Source organism: Hemiscyllium ocellatum, chromosome 3 (assembly GCF_020745735.1).
Source record: "Hemiscyllium ocellatum isolate sHemOce1 chromosome 3, sHemOce1.pat.X.cur, whole genome shotgun sequence".
In the NCBI taxonomy this organism is placed as follows: domain Eukaryota; kingdom Metazoa; phylum Chordata; class Chondrichthyes; order Orectolobiformes; family Hemiscylliidae; genus Hemiscyllium; species Hemiscyllium ocellatum.
In genome coordinates this window covers 87,442,092-87,461,365 of record NC_083403.1, presented here as the reverse complement: position 1 = coordinate 87,461,365, position 19,274 = coordinate 87,442,092, and the positions used below count along the sequence as shown (strand labels likewise).

Genomic DNA, 19,274 nt, shown 5'->3' with positions numbered 1-19,274 from the left:
CCAAAATGATAACTTTTTAAGGTTTAGGAAATCCAATATACATGTTGGGAAAATCTAATTACAACACATTGAACTGCATCACACTGAAGCACAACTACTTAGCAAAGCAAGCATTTTATTTAAACATCTTAAACCGAATTTGAGATATAAAAGTATCTGACAATGTTTGGACAAAACATAAATCAATCTCAGTCAGATTAAATGTAATTTTAAAATGTTAACTCCATCTGCATGAAACAGCATTACACAACAATATGCATAAATTACTTTCTACCTCCTCCAAAAATGGAGCTGAAAGGGACACAGGAAGTAAGGTCTCTTCCCAAATCACATGACTTTACATACGTTTATTACAGTAAATTTTCAGTTTTATAGAGTCAGAGCTGTACAGCATTAAAAAGGCCCTTCAGTCCAACTCATCCATGCCAACTAACATTCTAATTAAATCTAGTCCTTTTTTGCCAGCATTTGGCCCATATTCCTCTAAACCCCTCCTATTCGTAAAATCATGTTGGAATTGTACTAGCCTCTACTACTTCCTCTGGCAACTCATTCCATACACTCACTACTCCCTGTGTGAGCAAGTATCACCCTAAACCTATGCGCCCCCCAGTTTTGGACTCACCCATTCCAGGAAAAAGAACCTGACTATTTATCCATGACTCTCATTATTTTATAAACCTCTACCAAGGTTACCCTTCAGCCTCAGAAAAACAGCTCCAGCCTATTCAGGCTCTCCCTATAGCCCAAGCCCTCCAACCCTAGCAATATCCTTGTAAATCTGTTCTGAACCCTTTCAAGTTTCACATCATCCTTCCTATAGCAGAGGAACCAGAATTGCACACAGTATTCCAAAAATGGCTGAATCAATGTCCTGTAGAGCCGCAATATGACCTCCCAACTCCTGTACTCAATACTCTGACCAATAAAGTAAAGCATACCAAACACCTTCATTATCCTATCTACCTGCCATTCTACTTTTATGAAGCTTTGAACCTGCATTCCAAGGTCTCTTCGTTCGGCAACACTCCTCAGGACCTTAGCATTACACGTGTAAATCCTGCCCTGATTTGCCTTTCCAAAATGCAGCATCTCACGTTTATCTAAATTAAACTCCATTTGCCACTCCTCGAACCACCATTCTATCTGATCAAAATCCTGTCGTACTCAGGAGGTAACCTTCTTTTCTGTTCACCTACCAATTTCTGTGTAATCTGCAAACCAACTATACCTACGTTCACATCCAAATCATTTATATAAAGTGACAAAAAGCAGTGAACCTGGTATCGATCCTCGTGGCACACTCCATTCCGAAAAGCAACCCTTCATCACCACCCTCTGTCTTCTACCTTCAGTTCTGTATCCAAATGGCTAATTCTCCCTGTATTCCATGCTTGCCAACTAGTCTACCATGACAAACCTTGTTGAATGCCTTATTGAAGTCCATGAAGATCACGTCCACCGCTCTGCTATCATCAATCCTCTTTGTTACTTCTACAAAATCTCAATCAATATTTCAAATGTTTTAATATTTACAAACCTCATTTATATCCCAGCTCAGAAACCAGCACAATTGAACTTATCCACAGGAGTGTGATCGGCCAGACAGTCCTGTGGTTGGACAGCACGATCTTCAAAATTGTGACTTTAAATACTTACATATTACTGCCTCATTTTCACACACTTCAATATGATTCGCAAATAAAGACTGTGCTCACAAGAAAAGTACGCTGGTTTAGCTGCTGCCATATCCAACACAAACAAATGCATAAGCTTTGAAAACTAGTGCACTGGAAGTATTGCGGTGTCAATTATTGTTGTAACTACTGTTCAATGCAGATGCGGTTTAATAACCACAGCAAACAAAAAGGAGAAAGCACCATTTTCAATCTGCCTTCACGCAAAAACTCTGGTAAAAAAATTTACTAAGAATTTGTGATATATGAATTCTGGACCAGACCATTTATCAATAAGCTGGGTTACCTCAGCAGACTAGTCCCTCAAGCCAAGCGCCATGTCATTCCCCTTTGACTGATTAATTAACCAATCACAGGACATTTTTCACAGGGAGCAGGATGGTTTATTTCAGCTAATGTTCAGTCTCTAACAGCGACGTGTTACAGCCAACTCTGCTTTCTGGTCGGCTAAACTGACGGAACAAAGGGCTGCCAATAAATCAAAGCCTCTCCCTTCAGCTCTGCAGTGGAGCTTAACAAAGCCCCAAGGAGCAAACAACCTGGGCCAAATCACCGCCAAAAAACTGCCACAACTGTCCGATTAAAAGTGGTGTTTCCAAGGTTTTCAGATGTAGATCAGTCATCCACTGAGAATAATTGTACTACAAAGAGAAGAAACCAAAAACAAAAAAGGTCCCGGTCTGGCTCCTCGTGCTATTAACACAAATGGAGTGAATTATTTGAAACCATTTGCTCACTACACTTTGCTGACCAACAAGAAAACATGAGAGGGAGTTAATGTTACTAATTCAACGAGAGCGATGACTGCATTAAGTCACAAGCAGAAACAAAGCACAGTAAAAGAGAAAAGTTCAGATAAAATACAAGCTGAAACAGAATGAGTTACCACAATAAGCTTAAAAAACCCTCAAGCTTTCAACATTTGGTCTGCAAGTTTTAAACGCAGCAAATCGATTGAAAACAAAACCGAGTGACCATTTAATTACTCCATTTGGCTTTTTAGATCACAAAAGTACTTGCTAACCATTACTGCTCAAGTTGCAAATCTCATACTTGTTACTAACCCATCATCTTGTCTACATTTTTTAAGCTTTAACTGGGCTTGCATGAAGACTGCAGAAATAGTACAAAGACAAAGATTCAAAATATGGACCGAAATTAATATCATGAAGACTGTGTACTTTTTTCTACCAACTGAAAGGCTTAGAATTTATATGCTTTTTGTTTGAGAAGATACAAAAGGAATTATGTGCCTGTTGTGGCAGGATCACAGGCTGAAGTTATCAGGTAGGAGTCCTATAAATAGGTATTTATGGTAATTATATGCTTGTTTTCTGGCAGCTATTTCATGTATAGTTTAAATTTATTGCTGATACTGGCTACTAACTTTATAAAAATGTTAAACTTGATAACTGATCTATTATAAGCACTCCTTTTCTTCCACCCAATTCTCACAAATGAGAACATTTTAAATGATTTATTTTGCGATCCTGTTCATAAACATTTTGACCAATTTCACTTAGGTCGTGTGAGGGTCCCATTTCAAATTTTAAACACTATTTAAGCGCTGCATGCGTAATTTGACAACACCTGGCATTGCCATTCAGTTCAATAGCAGGGATTTGGCAGAAGGATGGAGAATCCAAATTATTCTGCTTCTTCCCTTCTCGTTCTTCCTACACTTAAAATGTAACAACTCATTGCTGCGAAGCTGTTCGAGAAGCTATTCCAATATCTTGCACCACCAGCCACAAGTACAAATCAGGCTAATGGAATCCCTGTAGCACACACTACCCTCACTTGACATCAAGACAATCTCACTTCTAGTACAATCCCTTGGACAACATGGAGATGCATGACATGATTAGAGTGGTGCTAGAAAAGCTCAGCAGGTCAAGCAGCATCCGAGAAGCGGGAAAATCGACGTTTCAGGCAGAAGCCCTTCATCAGGGATGAGCACGTGGTCAGTTTTTTTTTATTTAAAACCTCAATCCAGGTGTACTGAAGCAAAGCAGTATGGAAATAAATTAGCCTAGAGTGGAAATTTCAAGTTTTGACTTTCAAAAACATGAGCAGTTTAGCTCTAACATTTTGATTTGCTGTTTTATGGTTAGCATTACTTCCAAATTCAAGCAATTATAACAAAAATGCAGTTTGAATTAGACAGCAAGTTACAACATACAGTTATCAATAATTTTCTTTCTGAAAAAAATTATTGATAGAGCAGAAAGGAAAACAGCCAAGTTATGTATTTAAATTGAAGAATGTCAAAAGTCATCATCTTGCATCTCATTAAAACTTTGGGTTATGGAAATGGCTCCCTCTGCTGTTCACAACCATAAAATTGACAATGAAATTCATCATACCAAATATGGAGAATGAACCAAAACATTCAGGAAGATTTCCTTCTTGGTATTTGCCCTAGATATTCAATATTTAATTAAATCAGATGTATTTTAAATAAAAGCAGGTGGAGACTTCCCATGGTTATGCTGTCAACAGTAGTTTGCCCAGCTACTAGCTAAACCTTCATCTTTTTTGCTGGTTTTCATTTGGCCGTCACTTTTAATTTTAAAATGAGGTCCAGTTTTGATGACATCAGCCTAGAAATAAAATTACATTTTTTGATATTTTAACTACTAATAAGCATCAATCCAGAGATATACTGGGTATGACCACATGGAATGCATGCTTTAAACAAGGAGACACCACCACACTTGGAGGAATTCTTACATGTGTGTTTCTCACTCCTCCATTCTGCGCAGCATAATAAACTGAGGTTTGAATTTTTCATCCCAGGTTGGAAGCCCATGCCTGCAAACTGGACTCAGAAATGACTCAGATACTGGTTTGATGTTTGGGTATGGGGGTGTCTACATTTCCACTAATTTTGTTTGTCCATTCCAAGTAAGGAGAGAAGAAACAACATCTGATCAGCAAAAGTATCACCTCAGCAAACCAATGGACAGGAGCCACTAAACTTCCTCCCCAGTGTTTTCCCCTCTGTCCATACTACCAAAATTTTATACTTTTGGTATCTGTCAGCATGTGTGCAAGGAATAAACTTGAAATCTGGAATGGAGCCCATGAGGAACGATGTCTAAATAAGTCTTATTTCCGGTAAACTCTGCAACCAAGCCAGGGTCATCTATGGTGCTTTAGATGCCATTTGTTTTTTGATTCAATTCTTTCTAGTACAATTATTCTCAGTGGATGACTGATCTACATCTGAAAACCGAGGAAACTCCACTTTTAATTGGACAGTTGTGGCAGTATTTTGGCGGTGATTTGGCCCAAGTTGTTTGCTCCTTGGGGCTTTGTTAAGCTCCACTGCAGTTTAAAAATAGTGATGGAAAAAGATAGACCGGATCTAAAAGCTGAAGTTCGAACTTGGAGGAATTTGACGGTATTAGACAAGAACTTTTAAAAGCTGACTGGGGGCAGATATTTGTAGGTAAAAAAGGAACAGCTGGATAATGGGAAGCCTTCAGAAATGAGATGACGAGAGTCCAGAGAAGGTATATTCCTGTTAGGATGAAAGGAAAGGTTGATAGATATAGGGAATGCTGGATGACTAAAGAAATTGAGGGTTAGGTTAAGAAAAAGAAGGAAGCATATATCAGGTTGGATGGAGTGAATCCTTAGAAGAGTATAAAGGCAGTAAGAGTACACTAGAGAGAAATCAGGAGGGCACAAACGGGACATGAGATAGCTTTGGCAAATAAAGTGAAGGAGAGGCCAAAGGGTTTTTACAAATACATTAAGACAAAAGGGTAACTAGGGAGAGAATAGGGCCCCTCAAAGATGAGCAAGGCGGCCTTTGGGTGGCACCGCAAGATATGGGGGAGATACTAAATAAGTATTCTGCATCAGCATTTATGGTGGAAAAGGACATGGAAGAGATAAAACGTAGGAAAATAGATGGTGACATGTTGAAAAATGTCTCTATTACAACAGAGGAAGTACTGGATGTCTTGAAATGCAAAGAAGTGGATAAATCCCCAGGACCTGATCAGGTGTACCCCAGGACTCTGTGGAAAGCTAGGGAAGTGATTGCTGGGCTTCTTACTAAGATATTTGTATCATCAATAGTCACAGATGAGTTGCTGAAGACTGGAGGTTGGTTAATATGGTGCCACTGTTTAAGAAAGGTGGTAAGGAGAAACCAGGGAGCTATAGACCAGTGAGCCTGATGTCAGTGGTGGGCAAGTTGTTGGAGGGAATCCTGAGAGACAGGACGTACATGTATTTGGAAAAGCAACGACTGATTAGGGATAGTCAACATGGCTTTGGGCGTGGGAAATCATGTCTCACAAACTTGATTGAGTTTTTTGTAGTAGTAACGAAGAGGATTGATGGTGGCAGAGTTTCAGCAAGGCGCCCAACAAGGCTCCCCATTGGAGGCTGGTTAGCAAGGTTAGATCTCATGGAATACAGGGAGAACTAGCTATTTGATACAGAACTGGCTTAAAGGTAGAAAACAGAGGGTGGTGGTGGAGACTGGAGGCCTGTGACCAGTGGAGTGCCACAAGGATTGGTACTGGGTCCACTACTTTTCATCATTTATTGAAATGATTTGGATGTGAACATAACAGGCAGTGTTAGTAAGTTTGCAGATGACACCAAAATTGGAGGTCTAGTGGACAGCGAAGGTTACCTCAGAGTATAATGGGCCAATAGGCTGAGAAGTGACAGATGGAGCTTAATTTAGATAAATGTAAGGTGCTGCAAATCTTAGGAGGACTTATACACTTAATGGTAAGGTCTTAGGGAGTGTTGATGAACAAAGAGACCTTGGAGTTCAAGTTCGCAGCTCCCTGAAAGTGGAGTCGCAGGTAGATAAAATAGTGAAGGCAATGTTTGATTTCCTTTATTGGTCAAGAGTATTTAGTACAGGGATTGGGAGGTCATGTTGCAGCTGTACAGGACATTGGTTAGGCCACTGTTGGAATACTGCATGCAATTCTGGTCTCCTTCCTGTCGGAAAGGTGTTGTGAAACTTGAAAGGGTTCAGAAAAGATTTACAAGGACATTGCTAGAGTTGGAGGATTTGAGCTGTAGGGAGTGGTTGAATAGGCTAGGGTTGTTTTCCCTGGAGCATCAGAGACGGAGGGGATAGAGGTTTATAAAACCTCAGAGTATGGATTGGATAAATAGACAAGTCTTTTCCCTTGGGGGGGGGGGGGGGGGAAAAAGAGTCCAGAACCAGAACGCATAGGTTTAGGGTGAGAGGGGAAAGATGTAGAAGAGACCCAAGGGGCAACCTTTTCGCGCAGAAAGTGGTATGTGTATGGAATGAGCTGCCAGAGGAAGTGGTGGTGGTTAGAACAATTGCAACATTTAAAAAGGCATCTGGATGGATATATGAATAGGAAGGGTTTAAAGGGATATGGGCCAGGTGTTGGCAGGTTGTACTAGATTGACATCTGGGATATCTGGTCGGCATGGGCGAGTTGGATTGAAGGGTCTGTTTCCGTGCTGTACATCTCTATGATTCTAAGACTATGTGCAAAGGTCTGGCAAGTGAAATGCAACAACGTGTGAAAGACAGACTGATCAGTGTGGAGCATAACAGGCTGAACACTGCCACAGGCTCACCAGGCGTGGATTACTAAAGAAAAGCATTGCATGTTTATCAGGCAGGCTAAAGTTCTGAGGAAATGAAACAGCAAGGAACTCGCTACTCTAGCTCACAGAATCCCTCAAAGATGGGTCAGAACATGTCCCCTTCATCTTTGATATGCCTCTCAACTCAAAGATAGTCAGTTAACCATATGAAAATTTAACACTGCTCCACTGCAGAAGTGAAAAACCAATTCAGTGAGGGTCTTTACATTTATCAGCACAATCCCTTTCAGGGAATTTCTACACAAGATTGGCCCTGACCATAAGACATAGCCTGCAACTTGATTGTACAGACACGATACAGCATTCTCAGAAGTGTAACGGTGAAATGGAACATACTTGGAGACACCCATTTATAGCACTGCAACCTCAACATACGAGAAGCAAAAGCAGAGAAATGTTGATTGATCCAAGGCTAACATCACAGTGATAGAAGCTGTCATTGAAACAAAGTGGTCTGCTCTCTTGGTACATGAGAAACCCAAGAGAGAATAATGTGAATGCACTAAAATCCATTTGAATAAAGTCCAAGCAAGTTCCTAGGTGCAGTGTTGGGCTTACAACTTAAAACTAGTATCTAGATTTTCTTCAGTGCAGAGAACATTGGGGTGCTTATGAAAAAAAGTCGAAAAGCAACAACTCAATCAGAATTGAGGCCATCACCAGAGAACACCATCAGACACAGACAGATATCAAATCCATAGTGCAGGAACTTAGCCAAGTCATGGATGAACCTCCAGATGTTGATGTGTTACCCCGATTCCTATCTACTGGATAAGTCATGCCTTAGACTAAGCTTGTTTGAGGTCAGTCATCTCAACTCCAAGATATCACTGCTGGAGTTTCTCAGGACAGCATCTTGGGCCCAACCCATTTTCTGCCGTTTCACAACGATCTTTCCTCCAGCATAAAATTATTAAGCGGGCTGTTTACTGATAACTACATAATGACATTCAACAGTATTACCATCACAGAATCCCTCACTATTAAAATGGAGTTACCATTGATCCAAAACTGAACTGGACTAGCAATATAAGTACCATGGCTGTCAGAGCAGGTCAGAGACTGAGATTCCTGCAGCAACTAACTTCCAAAGGCCTGTCCAACATTGAAAAGGTAAAGTCATCATAGTTCCAGAAGACCAAAGGGTCATCTCGCCACGCCTCAGGCAAGAGAAAAGTTAGAGGAGAGCCCTTCATGGTAATCTTAGCCATGTGGAAATTGTTCCTATGGATATGAGAAGCCAGAGGCTTACTAGGGAAACAGCAGATCCACTCAAGAACAAATGAGGGAATTTAGGAATACAGCCACAAGTGGATGAAGTCCTTAATGAATATTCCACATTGGTTTTTAGCAAGAAGGACATGAATGATGCAAAGATTATTGAGTGGTATGCTGATATTCTGGAGTATGTTGATATTAAAATGGTGGTGTGGGGGTTTTAAAAAAAAACAAAAATGGCAAGTCCCCAGGGCTTCACTGAGTATATCCCAGGACACTGCGGGAGGTAAGGGAGGCGATTTCTGGGACATTGACAGAGATCTTTGTATCCTCTTTAACCTCAGGAAATATCCCACAAAACAGAAGAATAGACAACATTGTTCAAGGAGGGCGACAGGGATGATTCAGGGAATTATAAGCCGGTAAACCTTACATCAGTGGTTGGGAAATTATTGGAGAAGATTCTTAGCAACAGGATTTGGAAAACAAAGGACATATTAGGAATAGTCAGCAGGGCTGTGTGTGGGGGAAGGCTTCTCTCAAATTTAATTTCAGCTTTTGAGGAAGTGTTGACTTGAGTGTGTAGGGCAGCGGATATTGTCTACATGGACTTTACTAAATCATTTGACTAAGTCTCTCATGGTCAGCTAGGGCAGAATAAAATGCTGCATTGGATCCACAGTGAGTTGGTAGGATGGATACAAAATTGGCTTGGTCATAGAAGCCAGAGTGTATTTGAGGAGGGTGTTTTTCTGACTGTAGTCTGTGACAAGTAGTGTTCCACAAACATCAGAGAACTCTGATGTTTTTGTGTAGCATACATATATACAAAAATGATTTGAATACAAATATAGATGGTTTCTAAGTTTGCAGATGATACGAAAAATTGGTGGAGTTGTTGATAGAGAGGTTATCAAAAGATACAGCAGGAAAATGATCAGTTGGAAACTGGGTGGAAATTTTATTGATGGAGGTTAATTCAGGCAAGTTTGACGTAATGCACTTGGGGGGGGGGGGGGGTCAAATGCAATAGGAAAGTATACAATAAATGGCAGAAACTTAAGGAGTTTTGATTGATATTGGAATCTTAGATGCAAGCCCATAGCAAGTGACAACACGATGAATAATTTGGTAAAGAAAATGTACGGCTTGTTTGCCTTCATGTTGCAGCTGTATAAAATTTTAGTCAGGCCACATTTAGAGTACTGTGTGCAGCTCTGGTCACCACACAATAGGAAAGGTGTTCTGAACAGGGTGCAAAAAGAGGTTTGCCAGAATGTTGCCCGAATTGGGGTATAGCACCTGTAAGGAGAGGTTGGACGAATTTGGATTGTTTTTGATAGGGCATGGAGGCTGAGGGGAGACCTCATAAAAGTCAACAGAATTATGAAAAGCATGAATGGGATGGATAGTCAGAGTCTTTTCCCTAAAGTAGAAATGCCAAATATTAGGGATCATAGGTCTAAGGTGGGCTGGGAGGTGCACAAGGCGACTTGTTTTATGCAGAGGTTCATAGATGCCAAAAGCATGCTGCTGGTGGGGAGGGGGTGATAGAAGTAGTAGATATATTAGCAAAGTTTAAGAGGCATTTAGACAGACATGAACAGACAGGGAATGGAGGAATATGGATCATGTGCAAGAAGATGGGATTGGTTTACAATGGCATCATGGTCGACATAGACCTGGTGGGCTTGTTCCTGAGATGTACTATTCTATATTCCTGTCCAAGCCACTCATATTGCAATTTCTTTATTGTCCTTGGTTTAAAATCCTGTCTCAATTTTACATTCATAGTTTTTCCATCCTTGGACTTAATTATACAGCAATACAAATGCAAAGAAAGTAGATAGAATGAAAGATCTTTTCAAAAAAAAAACTTAAGACTAATGCGTTAGGAACTAGTTAAGTTACGCTGAATTCTCTATTTATGACATGCCGTTTTCCAATATTTTGCGCAGTATAAATGGCTTTATCCATTTTTTCATCGAAACTCAAAATTTCTGACAACAGTAATAACTTTTCTTCCCATAAATAGGAAATCCGTATAATCACACAACATAAGAGTTATAGAAATAAAAATTTCATTAGCATAACTGTTTCTGTCTCTTTTGTTTCAGTCATACCGGTTATTGAATTTAAAAACTGCTCTACAAGAATATCATAAATAACCATTTAAAGAGAATGTCTCTTCAAATCGGTGTGCATTGGTTGATATTAACAATAATGGCTGAAGTGGAGATTTCCTGTGCCAGTTAAGATGGGCCCACCTTTACAGCCTGTCATTTTATTAAAACAAAGGTTTTGTTGAACATCTGTACCTTTCACATAAACCAGGGATATTTTTGCTTAAATAGGCATTAGAAAATAATAAAAACCTTAAAGAACTGCAGATACTGTATATCAGGGAAAAAAAAACAGAAGTTGCTGGAAAAGTTCAGCATCTGTGAAAAGAGATCAGAGTTAACATTTTGGGTCCAGTGACCCTTAGAACACAATTCTTAGAAAATTATCTTTGTTTGCCTGAAGGCTCTGCCGAGTTTACCAATCTCACAAGAGCAGTGGCAATGGAGAGTCAATAATTGCCCTTGGTAACGATGGCCTTGTGTGTTTGCAAGGGGATCGGTTTAAGAATAAAATGTTTAGGTGGCGGTTAACCAAATGGCTCTCAGGTGAAAAATCCACTAATTCATTTGCCCATCAACAGCAGTCAAAATGGGCATAGCGCTGGACAGCATCAAGATCCCATACAAAATGGGCCAAGTTCTCAAACTTTAAGGGAGTCAAGTGAAGCAAAAATTAATGGTTTACATTTTGCAAAGTTAGTTACACCTTCATCTTGCAAGAGCCTATTGTTTAACTTTGGATCAATGTTCACTGTAAAACCAGTGACTAGAATATGTTGAAACCAGTGTATCAGTAACCACAGTATTTCAGTACCTGAACATTCTAATTGATCGATTAAATAAACGAACAATTACAAATGAAGGAAATTTCATCTTCAAAAGTTAATGGGGATAATCAATACAGAAGCCCAAATTTCATAGAAAATTTGAACACATTCGTACATACTATAAATCTTCTGAAACTTTTATAAATTCCATTTTGACCCTCAACTATGTCATTACTTAAAATCACTGCATTACAAGTTTTCAGGTAATCTAATACAGTGAGAATTCATGCCATTGAGACATTTATGTTTTTAGTATCCCACACTGACAGAGTAAATCAATTGCATAGTTGAAAGTAAGTTCCTGCATTTGCACCACTTAAAATGAAAATAGTAGTGGTGATGGGGACATCAAGCAGGTGAAACCTACTATTAAAATAAAGCAAGATGAATAATTAAATTGTAGATCTTTATCAAAACAATATTACCTTCCAAAACTTTATGAAAATTATTCTGAAAAAGCAGCAGCAGCTTGCACGAGTAGATTACAGTGTTAGCAATATAAGCACAATCATAGTAAATAAAGTCATACTGTTCAATAAATTGTAGCTGCCTTCCTTAAAATCACAATCTCAAGTGAAATGACTAAGTGAACCTGATTCCCAAGGCATCAGTGTTAAAGTCAGTTACATCCCTGTGGATACTTTTTAAAGAAAAGCATGCTCAGGTTGAAACTCTGTACCATGTCAGTATAACATTATACATTTCTAACTGAAATAAGTTATACATTATTTTGAAAGTTAAATAGGAAATAAACAATATACGCTCCACACAATATTTTAAAATTATGTTCATACACTCGCCAGTATTTTTAGACTAACCAAGTTCCATCTAGTGGCAGGATTTAGTCAGTGCAGAAAACTGCACAGTCCCAGCATTGGCCAAATTTCCACCAGATGGCGCCCTTCAGTACAAGTTCAGAAAGGTGCTTCAACAATAAAAGGGAGTAGCCGAAGGTAAGGAGAGGGTGAGATGCGAGACCGGGCTAACAGCCAAGGGAAGCAATGCTGGGGAGATCACAGAAGCAAGGCTTTATGTGGAGATGACTGGAAGACAATGCCAGAGGGAAGAAAAGCCAGGGTGGCGGACAACCAAGGGCAGGAACACAATAGGCTCGAGGAGATAAATTCTGGGAAGTGGCAACCAGCAAGGTGCAAAGTCATTAAACTGGAAATGGAAGTATGATTACATATTTAAAAGGAAACAATAGACTATAGGTGCAGGAGTAGGCTATTCAGCCCTTCGAGCCTGCACCATCATTCAATATGATCATGGCTGATCATCCTTAAATCAGTATCTTGTTCCTGCCTTATCTCCATAACCCTTGATTCCACTATCCTTGAGAGATCAATCCAACTCTTTCTTAAATGAATCCAGAAACTGGGCCTCTACTGCCCTCTGGGGCAGAGCATTCCACACAGCCACCACTCTCTGGGTGAAGAAGTTTCTCCTCCTCTCTGTCCGAAATGGTCTACCCTGTATTTTTAAGCTGTGTCCTCTGGTTCGACACTCACCCATCAGAGGAAACATGCTTCCTGCCTCCAGAGTGTCCAATCCTTTAATAATCTTATACGTCTCAATCAGATCCCCTCTTAGTCTTCTAAACTCAAAGGTATACAAGCCCAGTTGCTCCAGTCTTTCAGCGTAAGGTAGTCCCGTCATTCCAGGAATTGACCTCGTGAACCTATGCTGCACTCCCTCAATAGCCAGAATGTCTTTCCTCAAATTTGGAGATGAGAACTGCACACAGTACTCCAGTTGTGGTCTCACCAGGGCCCTGTACAGCTGCAGAAGAACCTCTTTGCTTCTATACTCAATCCCTCTTGCTATGAAGGCCTGCATGCTATTAGCCTTCTTCACTACCTGCTGTACCTGCATGCTTACCTTCATTGACTGGTGTACAAGAACACCCAGATCTCTTTGTACTGCCCCTTTACCTAAATTGATTTCATTTAGGTAGTAATCTGCCTTCCTGTTCTTGCCACCAAAGTGGATAACCACACATTTATCCACATTAAACTGCATCTGACCACTCACCTAACCTGTCCAGGTCACCCTGTAATCTCTTAACATCCTCCTCACATTTCACCCTGCCACCCAGCTTAGTATCATCAGCAAATTTGTTAGTGTTATTACTAATACCATTTTTATATCATTAATATATATTGTAAAAAGCTGCGGTCCCAACACTGATCCCTGCGGTACCCCCCTGGTCACTGTCTGCCATTCCGAAATGGAGCCGTTTATCACTACTCTTTGTTTCCTGTCAGCCAACCAACTTTCAATCCAAGTTAGTACTTTGCCCCAATACCATGCACCTAATTTTGCTCACAATAAAAAGTTATGTTAACAAAATAATGTTTAAAGAAGGTACTTCAAGTGAGAATTACTGTACCATAACAAAGAATTAGGAAATTTTATACTGTATTTTAAGAATCAAAGACCCATTGTCCAATAAAGTAACATGAAGGATATTTTGGCTGCTTAAAACTAGGTCACTATAGTAACATATTGAGAGGATTCCCTGCCCCGGTTCTGATTGGTTAGCTAAGTAGCTATTCTATGATAAGTTTACAACAGATCATGGGAATGAACAAAATAAAGCTTAGTGTTACATGTTAAAAGAAAATCCCACAGTCAATTTACACACTGAGAACTTGATTCAATCTGGATCAATGCACTTTGCTGCAATAACAATCAACTTTGGCTACTGAAATTCTAATCATACTAGATAATGCAATACATTACCAGCCTTAGTACAGTAGAATGGGCTGGATTTTACAGGATGCTGTGGTCCCTGCACCCCTACCCACACTCCAAACAAGTTCAGTGGCGAGCTTGACAACATGCTGCATAGCAACCTAACTCAGAGCAGCATTAATTGTTTTAAGACGAGACTTAGCCTTATCTCAGGAGGAAGTCCAGCCTTCGAGAACTGCCAATCAATCTGAAGATCAGCACCTCCATAATCCAAGTAATGGACGAGCAGTAGCAGTCACAACTGCTGGAACTACAGCTACTCCCAATGAAGAGCAGCCAGAACTCAGTGGTAAATCCAGGATATCACCAGGCTGTGCTGGCAGGCAATGTGGATAAGAGAGTTGGGAACCTGGGTCTGAGATGCAAGAGGGTGGGTTAAAGGAGGCAATAAAGTCTGACGTGGTCAGTGGAGGGGGGAACATGGCCTCTGCCAGGCCGAGGGACCCTGTGAAAAATGTTCCTAGACTGTTAATTGCCCAAAAATAAAGCTAAAGCTGCTGGGCTTTTTGTGTAGTATGGCTTCCTCCTGCCATGGATCAAATACCACAATGGTTAAGCTTCTGCAAATTGGCCAAGACCAGGCAGGTTGTCTGATGCTTACTCCACCACTCAAAATTTCAGACAGGTCTGGGGCTGACAGGTGGATGATGGAAAGACATTTGCTGGATTTTGCAAATCCTCCCCACCACTGCCCTTAAAACCACCTGCAGGGGAGTGTAAAGTTTAGCCTTTTATATAAACATTGTATATTTAACCAGAACAATCAAACTTTGTCATTCATATGTTATGCAGCTGGATCCAATTCTTCCTTAAAATGTCAGTACTGCTTTAACATCGACTAGAGATAATACTCCGTTGAAACATTTTAATAAGTCAGATTGGTTGAATTTCTCAAATTCTCAAAACAGCCCAGAGCAAACATATGCACTGTGTATATATTGAGCCATAAATTATCACAATGAAAAATTATTAATTTTAAGGATTCAGTCTAATTAAAATTAACATGAGATCCCCAGTGTCCCCCCACCTCTCCAGTCATAATTCTCCTTCAGGAACATATTGTTTAGTTATAAAGCTCGAGTGTGGTCTGTTCTAAGCTCCTGTCTATCGGACGTTATTTTCTCCAGTGATAAGACCACATCAGGAAACTTAACTGAGAAAGGAAGGAAATGGTGTCTGGACCAAGTGGAAAAACAAAACATGGGTTTCAAGAAGTTCAGCTTGTTAGGAACTGATAGAATTGTACTTTGCATTGGTTTATTCTATTTGAATACGAGAGCAACAAGCATGCAAAATCTGACAGACTGAACACTGCCTCAGACGTGCATCTCAGGAGGGAGCAATTGCAATTTTAAAATTCACTACTTTTCAATTTATCCAATCAGCTTTGAGAAGTTTGCAGATGGTTCTATTTTTGTTTCTGTTGAGACACAGAAGCAGTCATTTGTACTTAATACAAATAAATAAGTCTTCGACAAGCAGCAAGCTTATTTCCATAAAATAAAAGCTAGATTTCCTTTTAAAAAGAAAAGTGGAAAATGGCCCAACATCTATTGGGTGTGACAGAACAGCACTGAAACAAACAACTCAGGCTATCAATTCTGCACAAATGGTTTTGCCCTTCATGAATTTAATCTCTTGCTCTCCATGCTCTTTAAACATCCTCAAGCAACAATTCATTCCTCGATAAAATGTATGTATTGCTCCAGCCACAGTTTGCTGCAAAATCTCCATAAAAGCTTTCTTCCCTCTAAAATTCATTATCTTAAACTTGTACTCTCACTCCCATTTCACCAACCAATGGAAACCACCTATCAGAATTTGCTTTATCATTACTTTTCTACACTGAATTTAACATGCACTTCAGGACAAACAGGAATATTTACTTAGCCAGTGAAACAATCTGTAGAATATTATCTGGTCTCTGAATAAAATGCAGTGGAGGAAGGGAAATTAGTACATTAACAACTAAGTGTCAAAAACCAATACATCTTACCATCGCTTGCTCTTCCTGACCTCTGGATCTTTTGACCTGTTTGCCACGTTTTCCAAAAATGCAGGCAAGGTCTATCGCACTACGAGAAGAGAGATCCTTTCCTTCAATCCAAACATTTAAACAATACATGTATTTATAAAATGTCAAAGCCAAGTAGAAACCATACAGAAACACATTAAAAAGGCCTAAATTAATTAGGTCACTTCCAAGTCAGACAATCATCATTAACTTAACTGAACATTTTTGGTAAAATATGATGTTTAGGTCTAGGACTAAGTAGACTCCAATCAACTCATTTAACTGTCAAATTCTTTACCAAACAAAAACTTTAAAATTTGGACAAGACCATCACATTATTCCAATATAACTTTAAATATAACAGGTTGCAAATACTCCAAAAAGGCATTGTATTTGTAATCAGTATATCCCCTGATATTTGCTGGATGATATGGAACTTTTGATCTTGCTAATGGGGTAGAGAGAAGGGATGATCAAAAGGGCTACTGCTCTAGATGACACAAAGGGCTGTTTAAAGTACTGGTACAGAACCATGCCATCCTGAGCACAAGGGAGTTTTGCAATGTTGTAACAGAAAACAAAGACTTGCTGGATGTAAAAAAAATTGCTCTCATCACGATGAGGTACAAATGTATTCACCTACTCAGTAAATAATTAGAAAAATCTTGTATCAACATTTAGTTGTATTAGACTTCTAAACCCTAAGCTTGACATTCACAAAACCAAGATATCATCTATAATTATCACTGATTTTTGAGAAGCTCCCAAATGAACCAGCATGGTTCATTGCAAAACAAGTATTTTTGAATCAGAGATATTTGTAGCAATTATGACATGCAATAAGAGTCAAGGTTTAAGGAAAGGATATTGGCTTCAAAAGACAATATATGTAAAATTGCAAAATGAAACCAAATGATTTCTCATGCTCATATTTTTTACGATTTGGTTCTAAAATAATACAGAGGCAAAACAGAAACTAACAAGTAGGATTTGGGCAAAAGGGATAGAAGCCAACATCTTTTACAAATTAGATATCATTATTAAGATTCAAGGAACCAACTTTAGTTTCTCACAATACGCAAAACCTTTGGACTCAGCTATGCCAGATGTGAAAAGTATTTGCTCAAATAGCTGATCTCCCAGCATTTTAGTAACCTCTCCCAATTTAAAATCTAGCAAACAAAATCTCAAAAAGTTGGAATCTTCCACACTGCAATGTCTACTTTGATAACTTATTTTAAAAGTGTGCTTAGGATTTGGGCAACACTACTTCAATGCTGCACTTATTGTCATTCCTTTATTGTCACCATTCCCCTCAATGTGACATTCTCCTTGGAACACTGTAGCCCTGTTGTTACTGGACCACTTCAGAGGGCCTTAGGAGTCAAAGTATAAGGAGACAGGTTCTACCCCCCAACAGAATGTTGAATCAGTTGATTGCCACTTCAAATTTCACTGTCAGCCCCAACCCACTCTTTCCTTTTACTGGCATTTTACAATGTTGTGTGAGGTTAGAAGACTTTAAGATTATTCATCATTGAAGAAAATTTGATTGAATAAAGTTCTAATACTTCATTTTACCTCAGGATCACTTAATTTGTAAACATGATTTGGAGATGCCGGTGTTGGACTGGAGTGTACAAAATTAAAAATCACACAACACCAGGTTATAGTCCAACAGGTTTAATTGGAAGCATACTAGCTTTCGGAGCAACGGTCCTTCATGAGGTGATAGTGGAGGGCTTGGGACAGGCAGCAGAGGCTGATAGCTAAGTTCAGTACCCATACGGAGGGTCTCAACCAGGACCGTGGGTTCATTAGATTAGATTACAGTGTGGAAACAGGCCCTTCGGCCCAACAAGTCCACACGGACCCGCCGAAGCGCAACACCCATACCCCTACATTTACCCCTTACCTAACACTACGGGCAGTTTATCGTGGCCAATTTACCTGACCTGCACATCTTTGGACTGTGGGAGAAAACCGGAGCACCCGAAGGAAACCCATGCAGACACGGGGAGAACGTGCAAATTCCACACAGTCAGTCGCCTGAGGCGGGAATTGAACCTGGGTCTCAGGCGCTGCGAGGCAGCAGTGCTAACCACTGTGCCGCCCCAGGTCACATTACAGGTGACCACCATTGCACTACACATACACACACAGATATTCCTACACACACATACACACAGGTACACACAGATGCGCACACAGACACCCACACACTCACCCCCTCACAGACTTAAGACACTCTGCACTCACCACATGCGCGCACACACACACACACAACCCCCTCCCCAGACAGACACACACAGAGACAAAGACTCACATGTACACATATTTTGTGGAGTGAATTTGTACTTGCAGAGTTACATTGCACTTTGCTCAAAAGCTGCATACATTCATGTAGAACTCTGAGCTCAAAAATTGCATGAGTCTATGTAAAACCCTGTTATCTCACTTTTTAGATTAGAATCAAATCTAAACATCAGGTCATAGTCAGAGAACACAGGGTCTAACACCTTCAACATATTGTCTAGCTATCACCATTGTTAGCAGCTAACCCGAGAATGCAACTTTAACAAAAAGGTTTTGCGATTTACACATGAAAGAAGTGAAACTATCACTGTATTCTAACAGATGAAAGGCTTAACAGACAATCAATTTTTCAAATGTATAATTTCAGTTACATCACACTGCAAATTTTTGCTATCGAGCCCTTCACTATCACCTAATGAAGGAGCGTCGCTCCGAAAGCTAGTGTGCTTCCAAATAAACCTGTTGGACTATAACCTGATGTTGTGTGATTTTTACCTTAAGTTGTAAACAACTAATGAAGTAAACAAATAGCTTGATGTTAGTCTACATTCATGAGGCATACGAGAGCCTAGAGTTTGTACGTAACAATTATTAAACATCTGAGCAGTGCTAACCATTGAAAGCCGTGACTCAATGGTTAGCACTGCTGCTTCACAGAGCCAGGGTCCTGGCTGCGATTCCACTTTTAGGCAAT

The 19,274-nt window shown here is 39.8% G+C and overlaps 1 protein-coding gene across 1 annotated transcript in view; it reads right to left on the bottom strand.

Annotated features, from left to right (window-relative positions):
- Positions 1-19,274, bottom strand: part of pinx1 (PIN2 (TERF1) interacting telomerase inhibitor 1) — a 91,006-nt gene that overhangs the window by 47,123 nt on the left and 24,609 nt on the right. The window contains exon 6 of the mRNA XM_060821270.1: positions 16,247-16,347. Within this exon, the coding sequence (XP_060677253.1) occupies positions 16,247-16,347 (101 nt within the window). The remainder of the gene's footprint in view (positions 1-16,246; positions 16,348-19,274) is intronic.